Source organism: Vigna umbellata, chromosome 8, assembly GCF_029865625.1.
Source record: "Vigna umbellata cultivar VRB3 chromosome 8, Vumbellata_1.0, whole genome shotgun sequence".
Taxonomy (NCBI): domain Eukaryota; kingdom Viridiplantae; phylum Streptophyta; class Magnoliopsida; order Fabales; family Fabaceae; genus Vigna; species Vigna umbellata.
In genome coordinates, this window is record NC_142172.1 from 46,930,858 (window position 1) to 46,940,359 (window position 9,502).

At 36.8% G+C, this 9,502-nt stretch overlaps 1 protein-coding gene across 1 annotated transcript; it reads left to right on the forward strand.

Annotated features, from left to right (window-relative positions):
* The first annotated feature begins 249 nt into the window (after positions 1-249).
* Positions 250-8,695, forward strand: WYR (inner centromere protein, ARK-binding region protein). The gene is made up of 9 exons (XM_047300947.2): positions 250-589; positions 776-3,471; positions 5,033-6,182; positions 6,287-6,615; positions 6,692-6,895; positions 7,242-7,408; positions 7,641-7,729; positions 7,800-7,872; positions 8,351-8,695. Exons 1-8 carry the CDS (start codon positions 424-426, stop codon positions 7,829-7,831), a joined length of 4,833 nt encoding a protein of 1,610 aa, XP_047156903.2. The 5' UTR covers positions 250-423; the 3' UTR covers positions 7,832-7,872; positions 8,351-8,695.
* Positions 8,696-9,502: the final 807 nt, after the last annotated feature.

The following is a 9,502-nucleotide window of genomic DNA, read 5'->3' on the forward strand; positions in this document are numbered from 1 at the left end:
GAAACTTATCCAACCTTCACATTTAAATTTTTTAAGAAAATATCATTATTAAATTGCAGAAAAAAAATAACTAGTACGTTTATAATGCGTGATATATAAAAAATGATAAATATTTTTCTTCTATATATTTTCCTTTTTCAGTATTTATAGATATATTTATAAAATTAGGATAAATATTAAATAGTATATAACGCAGCAGGACTGAGGTTTTATTTGGGTCAGTAGGTTGGGCCGAAGCGTTAAAGTTTAAATAAGCCCAAAACCTTAAGGTACACCAAAAAAAAAACAATTTGAAACTTGGGGAAAGTGGGGTTGAAGGATGAATGCATTTCCACTACAATCTAAGGATCCCCAAATTTGAATTGTATAACAGCGCCAAAATCACGATCTTCATCGATGTGAAAGCGAAGAAGAAATTTGGCGATGGAGAAGCACGTCGTGCAGATTTTCGAGCGGAAGAAGCGAATAATCGAGCAGTCGCGTCAACAGTGCCTTCTCTGGGAACAACACATATACTCCAAACTCCTTCTCAACGGAATCCCTCCTCCTCCGTGGCTGTGCAGTTCTTCCCTTCACGCAGATCCACAAGGTAACACACTCTCCCTCTCTCTATTTTCTCTTGCGCATTCACGACTGCGACTTAGGTTTTTGACTTTTGGTAGAAATAGTTTCAGTTAGAATTTCCATTGTACTTATGTATGTGCTGCAACATCTCGACCCATTTTCCTTGTGATATTTGAACTTAATTTGATGGTAACTTTTTCTCTCTTGGCAGAGTTAAACAAAGATGACCTCATTTCTGAAGTTATGCTTTCGCAACCGCAATATAGAGTTCCTTTCCCTGGTGTATACAGTGATTTGCGCATTGAACGTCGTGCTTTAGAAAAGGAGTTAAATGCAGGAGTTGGGGCTTATAATTTGCCGGATTGCTCCATCAACAATGGTGTATGTGCCTCAAGTAGGCCTCCAGAATTGGATTCAGGTGATGTATCACCACCCCAGAATCAGATTGAAGCAAGTGCCTTGGAAATTCACCAAGACCCAGCTCTGTCTCTGGCAAAGTTGCAAAGGTCAAAGTCGAGGCAGAAGGCTTTGGAGTTACGTAATAGTGCAAAAGCAGCCAGACGATTGTCAGAGAACGGTGTCGACGACGCTGGTTTCTGTGTTGGCACAGTTTCAGGAGCTGTACCCCTGACTCAACGGGAAGAACGTGTAATGGAGTCAGACGTGGTTAAAGAATTGCATTCCAACGTCCAAAGTTGTTCCATGAAAGAAATGGAACCACGTGATTGTGTAACTAATTGCTCTGGCCAGATAATGAAATCTAAAAGCTCGTCTCAGAAGAAATCCAATTCTTTGAATGTTACTAGTTCTTCTTTAGCAGAGGGAGATGCTCCTCCTCTGGATAATTTGAATGATTCATTGGAGATAGTCAACCAACCATGTTGTGTGAATGGAAGTTTTGCCGTCAATGATGAGAGATTAACTAAATCTAAAAATTCTAGCCTGGCGATGAAGCTTGACAGCTCCTTGGGCAGTGGTAAAGGAGTTGAAGTCTGTAATCTTATGCAACCATTTACAGATGCTGACTCAACAGATGTAAGGAAAGTCATTGGTTGCAGCAATGGAAGTGGAGGGAGTGCAGTTAAAGATGGCAACTCCTGCCTCAATAAAGAAGAAAGTAGCATTCATAATATGATAAAATTACTTAGAAGTTCTTGCCCATCACCAGGGCATGATCTTTTGATGACTGGTGGTTCTGTAGAGTCTATTGATAAATCAGCGCCATCACCTCAACCTTTAATTTCGCAGGATCCTGTGGTGTCCGTTGTTGGGTCCCTCAGTTGTCAAAACAATCCTGATTTTTCTATGGTAAATAGAGGATGTTCAAGTAGAAGTGGTTCTGGAAAGATTGAAGAAGTATTGAAGTCTTCCAGATCCAATTTCTGTGAAAGTGATGCCTGCACCAAATCTGCAGGTAAGAAATATTGGAATGTACAGCTTACCGAACTGGATGTTAGAAGGTTATCTTCAAGTCCAAAGTATTCCAAATTAGATATAGAAAATGACAGGGGTTTTGCAGAGAAGGACAATGTTGCCGCACTAGTTGCTTCTGGAAAGATGAGAACTGTGGCTACTTGTTCACACGAAGGACCATTAAGGCCAGTGAGTTCTTCCAATTTAGATGGCGGGACTTTACAAGAAGGATCAGATTACATCGAAACAGTGGTGGATAAAAAAGTCTTGGATGCCCAAGAAAATGTACCATCTGATGCCATTCCTATTGATAATATTCAGCACAGGTCTGCTGCAATTGTTGGTGAAGTTGATGAGTACTTTCATGGGTTAATTGAAGACGATCTTTCTTGTCTTAGCCCTAAGTTTGGGCTGAATCTATCAATGTCAAAGCAGCCCTCTGATTTTATTATGTCTGCGAAGCCTAAGCAGCTTAATTTTGATGATGTAGATCAGAGAAATATAAGCGGAATTTGTTGTCCTGATTTGAAAGAGGGACAACAGGGAGTGCCACCAGGAGAAGAATCTCTGAATTCGTTGGAATCTTTAAATTTACTCGGAGAGGAAATTTCTCCTGCATGCGAAAGTAAGCACAACTCTTTGGGGGATATACCTTTGAGGAAAATGCAGGAAGTACTGATCAGAAAAGAGGGGCCACATATGGAATCCCGATCAAGCCACTTTGAGGAGGAAGGCATAACTAGGACAACACTAAGTGCTGTATCACCAGACAAAGAGATACGTACGGTGCAGAATGAACTATGTGTTGTTACTTCTTCCTTGCTGAATCAGTCAAGTCCTTCGCTAGTTGTTGGTGAAAATTCATCAAGAAGTTTGTCAGAAGGAGTCATGCCACTCAAACTTGTTTCAGTAAACAGTAAAGTAAAAAATGGTGGAAGTGGTGCTAGGTTGGCATATTCTTTTTCTGAAGCAGTTTCTGAAAATGATCTGCAAAAGTCCACAGATGAGAATGTTACAAATTTCACTGTTGGGTCCTTAGTTTCTGCTCCTTTGGATAATGTGAATGTTAGTTTGGCAGAACCGGCCCCACATACCTTGTGTCAAGATCGTGACTTGTTGCGGCAGACATTGCTCAGCGTTGGAAAAATTACCAGTTTTTCAGCTGACTTCCAGATTTTAAGAAGTTCCACTTATGATGTTGGGAATTCATGTCCGCAGCATAAAAGAAGGAAAATTCAAAGAGAGGGATATGTACCTGCCTCTTCAAACCTCTTGGAAATGTCACGTGATTATATTGACCAAAGGCCTGCAAGTAGAAGTTTGATTATTAAAGATGATAACTCGGAGGTTGCCCTAGAAGTAGAACAGTTTCCATCTGAACAAGAGGAGGATATAGGCCATAGATATGTGAGTAATAGCTCAACAAATGAAATGCAATACAACGGGGAATGCCAAACAATGGAAGAAACTTCACCGAAAGAGAACAAAGAAGAGGTACAAAATATTTTGTTTTACTTTCTGAAAATTATAAATATATACGAATTTGCGCTGTAATAAGTCTGTCTGCATTAGATTTTTTCTTGAGGATTATGTTTTACATGATTTTTTGCACTTTGCACTAGCAGAATTGATGTGAACATGCAAAATCAATGTGTTCATCGGAGATTCTTGGTTAACATCTTTGAACTTTACCGTCAAAATTATTGCTTTGGCATAGACATAACCAGATTCATTTTATTCAATGATTGCGAGCTCCTTTAAAAGCTATTTTACATATTATTTCTATTTTGAAAAATGAAAAGTATGGATTTCAACTTTCTTCCAAATTTGGACAAGATTTCCAACAATGCCTATGTGATTCTCCCACGAAAACTATTTAAAATTGGAGAGGGTAGAATGCTGGAATTGACTGATAATTGTATCATTGCGGAGTAAAAATGATGTAGCAGAACTTTGGTTGCAAATTCAGTTTCTCATTAGAGCAAGGATAGAAAACAAAGTAACAGAGGGTAGGAGGAGAGATCACTTAAGAATCCGAAGTTCAAACTGAATTCTTATTTGGATCCGTCACTTAAGAATCCAAGGTTAAAACTGAATCCTTATTTGAATAGAATAAGCACTAATATTATATAAAAAAACTCTTAAAATTAAATAAATTCCCTGAATTAAGAAAAAAAAACTGATTCACATAAAAATGAAAAAGGATTCCGAAAGATGATAAAACCCCATACAGTAACTCTACTATGCACTGTGTAACATCTTCACATGGATCGAAAAAGTCAGCATAATTTTTTACTTCGTTTTCTTCAATATTTTTTATCCCGTTGTTTAAAGATTGGATGAGAGTGGATGCAACATTTCACGGCAAATGAGCAAGTGGAAGTGAGAATATAGAAAAAATGCATGTGCAGTGAATAATGTAAGAAATGCCTTATTCACTTAACTAAGTTAAGACAATATTAGAGATAAAAGTGAGAATCCTATCTTGGTTAATAATGAATGTGAATCTTGACAAATGTAAGAATAATTTAGGTAAGCTGATATTAAATTAGAAACATAAGTGTAGAATAATTTGCTGATATAATTTGACATCGATTCTTTACTCAGGAATTTTATCTTGACTTGTCAGATAGAAATACTATGGCATTGTGTGATCCATGCTACCAAGATAGGATTGGTTGTTGTTTTTATACAGTTGTTTTCCTTTATACAGTCGTTTTCCTTTTCCATTGAACACTGTTAGTTATATATAACATGCAATTTCTCACCTTCAAAGAATACAAAAAAACTTGAATTTTTGGAACAGTGACAAAATGTCTGGATAGTGAAAAATAAAGTTTCCGGGAAAAATGTTTTGCGATTTATTTTTAAAAATTAAGACTTCAATATCTGAGATGTTTTACTGGATCTCTCTATTTGTGAGTGGGTTGTGTGAACACATTGTATTTTTCAATATCTTACTATAGTAAATATGCAGATGTATGTGTAAAAAGATGCCTTTACATTTTTGTATAACCTTCTGAATAGATTGTCTAAATGGTTTTCCTGCTGGCAGAAGCTTATTGTGGACGGAAGAGAAAGAAGCGAAGACACCCTTCTGTTGGCAGCGGCAAATCCATCAGGTTTTGGTATTGACTCAACGATAAGACGCAACACGGATGAGAAGGCGCCGTCATTGCATCACCAGGTTAATTGTGGAGGAGAAAGTGTAGAACGTCTGAGTTGTGTTGAAAAAAGCACCTCAAGCAGAAGAATTTATTCTGAGGGAAATGTTAAATTCTCAGATTGTATGTCTGCTTCTCCAGGAATGCAATGCTTGGATTTGGTTGGTAGAGATGAGGCTTTACCCGAGTTTGAAGGGTTCATTATTCAAACAGATAGTGCACAGACATGCATCGATGGAGATGAAATGGATTTGGAAACGATGGATCTTTCAAATAGCTCAATAAGTAATACATCCGTTGGTAAATCTAGGTTTATGAATTCTCCATTGTGCAGATCCTTAACCCCATACAAGTTACATAACATACCTGAGCTCTATCAATCTTTACCTAATGGACTTCTGGAGGGCTTAGGGACAGGCAGTTCTCTTCCTCTAAGCGATGCGAGACCAAGGTCCCTTTCTGACTACCAACCAAATTGCGAGGGCCAGTTCACTTCTTCAGTTCAAACCCTTTGGGATCGATTTAATTCAAACTTAGGCAGTTCAGGAAAGCGCAAGAGTTTAAAACTAGATCTTCCCTGCATTACCGAAGAAAATGAAGTTGTTGATGAGATTGCTGACACATTCCAAAGGGGCATTGATTCCCAAGGAATGGCTGGATCAAATAAAAGAAAACCTCTAGCTCAGATCGTAGATGATGCAAACCATTCTTTATCGGTTTTACAAGATGATGTATTAGCAGGTAGGCGTGATGATGTTGTAAGCACAGAGTTTAATCTGAGCGGAACTGGCAGTAAGGTGAAAAATAAGCTTGAGAATAGCAATAGGAAGAGATTCACAAGAAAGGGGAAGGAGAACCAGAATATATCTCTTGGAGCGAATGATGTCAAGCGGACCACAGAATCAGTCTGCAAAAGGCCCGGTAGGCCAAAGTTATCTGGAAAAGATAGTATGAAACGTGGCCCCATTAACAATATTGTATCCAACGTTTCTTCCTTTGTTCCATTAGTACAACAAAAACAAGCTGCAGCGGTTGTTACGGGTAAGTGATCATATCTGTTTTATAATAAAGGTTGCCTTATTTGAAGATTGCAATTCATCTTGACATGGTCATACAATTGGTCATATAATTATTTGAACATGTAGGCAAAAGAGACATCAAAGTGAAGGCCCTGGAGGCAGCTGAGGCTGCCAAGCGTATGGCAGAAAAAAAAGAGAACGAGCGCAAGATGAAGAAGGAGGTGTTGCGACTTCAGCGAGAGAAGGTAGAGCTGGAGCTGCAGAAGAAAAAAAGAGAGGAAGAACGCAAGAAAAAGGAGGAACAAATTGCAACAAAGAAGCGACAAAGGGAGGATGAAGAAAAGAAGGAGAAAGAGAAAAAAAGGAAGCGTGTTAATGACATGAAGAAGCAGCTGCAAGAGCATGAGAAGGTACGGGGAAAGAAGGAACAGAAAGAAATAGAACGCCGAACTACGGTAAATAACATTCCCTTGTTCTTTCTCTCTCTCTCTACTTTCAGGAAAATAATAATACATGGGTTGTCTGATCCAGGGTGAAGAAGTCCAGGAAAACAAGAAATTGTTGGATTCAAAAGAATATCAGAAGAATTTGCGTGCGCAAGACAAAAGAGAATGCAATACGATGAATATTTCTGAAAATGAATCGTTGGCCATGAGGGATTCAGCAAATCATAAAAGAAAAGAACCGTGTCCGGAAAATTCGGAATCAGTGAATGACTTTAATAATAATGGAAAGGTAATATTTTCTTTGGCCCTCTTTGTTATCGTTAATATTCATATTTGGGATGATTTTAACCACTCTGTTCAAGGCTATGAGTAATATTTTCCCACTGTAGAAATAAGTTTCTCTTTTAACAATACATGACATTTATTTCCTTGTCACTCAAATAGTGCCAATGTTTTTAATGCGATGTCAAATGATTTTAGCTTTGATATTTGAAATAATTTTAGCTTCTTGTACTGATGGAGGAGACAGACTGCTTGTAGTAGTCGATCATACGTTTCAAATATATAAAATTGTATTTTGGACTTGCTCTCTTGCTTTTGTAATCATCCGAGTATTTAAATGTACATCTTTATAGGTAATAGACAATTTAATCAAAGAGAAAGATGATGGTGACTTGATAATCGAAAACACACTTCAAGAGCAATCGTACGAGATCTCTCCTTATAAAGGTTCAGATGACGAAGACGAAGATGAAGATGAGGATGACATGCCCAGCAACAAGTTTATCCCTTCATGGGCAAGGTTTGTAATTGTTCGAGTTTTTGGAGCGTCATTTTTAATTTGATATCTGGGTGTTGGAATCCTTTCGTAGTTCACGTGGGCATTTTTATTTAAACTGAGAAAGAAAATGAGAAAAAGCTTTAAGAGTAAGCGTTTGACACCAAAAATTTATAATTATTGCTTGATGGTTAGAAATTGGTTGAAATTTTAGGTTGTCTAACCTGAAATATTGAATCTGGTTTGCTTTTTGCAGCAAGCATAGCCTTTCTCTGATTGTTAGTTCCCAGAAAATGGACCCAGAACTGATTTTTCCCCAGGAAAGCTTTTGTAATATAGCAGAAGGTAACACTTAAAATTTATAAGCTGTTTATATTGTTGTCTGAAACTAACCACTAACTGCATTCTTTTGTAGTTCTCCTGCCGCGGAAGCTTCAGTTACGGTAGCACAGCATATTGATCTTATTAACACGGATTTTGTGTTAAAGGTATGTTGTCTCTTGACATGTATGTAGGGAAAGAAGAATTTTATTGCTTAATTAGGAATTATGAAGTGAAAAAATGTTAACCATATTGCCATAGTCTTAGACGGGTCACATTAAACTAATATTTATTAATTTATGCTACATTAAAGAATAAGTTTAACTCTGACAACTGATTATGAATAATAACAAACGTAAATGGGAATAAAAAATTGCTTTTTGGACATTTTTTTATTTATTTAAAACACAAATGATTGAAACAATGGTAGACGAATTTGGCGATATAATCGGCTGTGAATTGTGATGAAGATTTTTCACATTGCACGTAAGATTTTTTACTGGACCTACATTTTCCGAATGGTAAAACTAATACCTCGCAGACTATATTTTTACTCTATGAAAGTTTTCTATCGAAAACTACGAATAACATTAGTTGTTTATCTGACAATAACGTTAGTTACTGGGTTTTGTTTACTTGTGGCAGATTTTTGTTGAGGTTCATAATGAATTAAGACGTAGCCGCCAAGATGGTGAATATTAAGATCATTGATGCATCTTCAACTTTGCTTCTTCTAACGGCATTCCTTTTTTGTTAGAATTATTTTATAATTTGTATAGTACCAAAAGTCACTGTATATATAAGGCATTTCCTCTTGTAGTAAAGCGAGGAGATCCTTTCATTGAAAACACTTAGTTTGGATTACATCTGTATTCAAGCTTCCGCCGAAGGCTAAAAAATTTAGCTTCGCGAATGTCAGAGTACTTATTAGTTAGATAATATTACGCTATTTTTTGTTTAATCTAATAAAATGAACAATTGATTTTTTCACTTGGATTAATCCATATAAGACACCTGAATTAATCGCCAGTGCTGGTGCGACCTACATTTCAATGGCTAAAGTTTAAGAATATTAATTAATTAATTGAAGTTCTTGCCACAGGGGGCTAGTTTTACCAAGTTGGGTTTGTTTGATTTTAAAATTAAAACTTGCGATTGTCAAAGGTGAAACTATTGCAGGATCAAAGATTCGGAAAGAAAGAACAGTAGGTAGTTAAAGAATGTATGACAGTCATAACCTTATAACTTAGGGTTTCCTCGGTACTTAAACAAGTTTTAATGCAGCGAATGAGACGTGTGATAGTTTAAAAACAAAGATGGCGTGTGTGTTTTATGTATAGGGATTTCTGTCCTTAAACGTTCAGTAAAAGTGAAATAGGAGCTCGCTGCTTATTAGAATCCTTCGACCAGAGTTTCGTTAAAAAAATATACATTCACAAGCATAAGTTAAGAGCATCATAAAATTCCATAATTAAAATGTATCCTTAAAGAACATTATTTGATGGTCACTTCTTTCAATATATTACATAACTCTTAGTAATTTACTTTTAAGAAATTCTTGAGTCTTGCCAACATAACTAACTGCACATCATTTGCTCCAATGTTATTTTCTTTCAAGCCACTATATAAATAACTTTGCCTATATTGCCAATGGAGATGTTCTGTTCACAACACCAGTCTGTGGCATCATGAATTGGAGGTGCACCAAAACAACTAATACTACTGCGTTCTTTATCAAATTTGACGTGAATCAGTGTGCGCCTAACGCAGATTTAAAGACATATATCTCCTTCATAC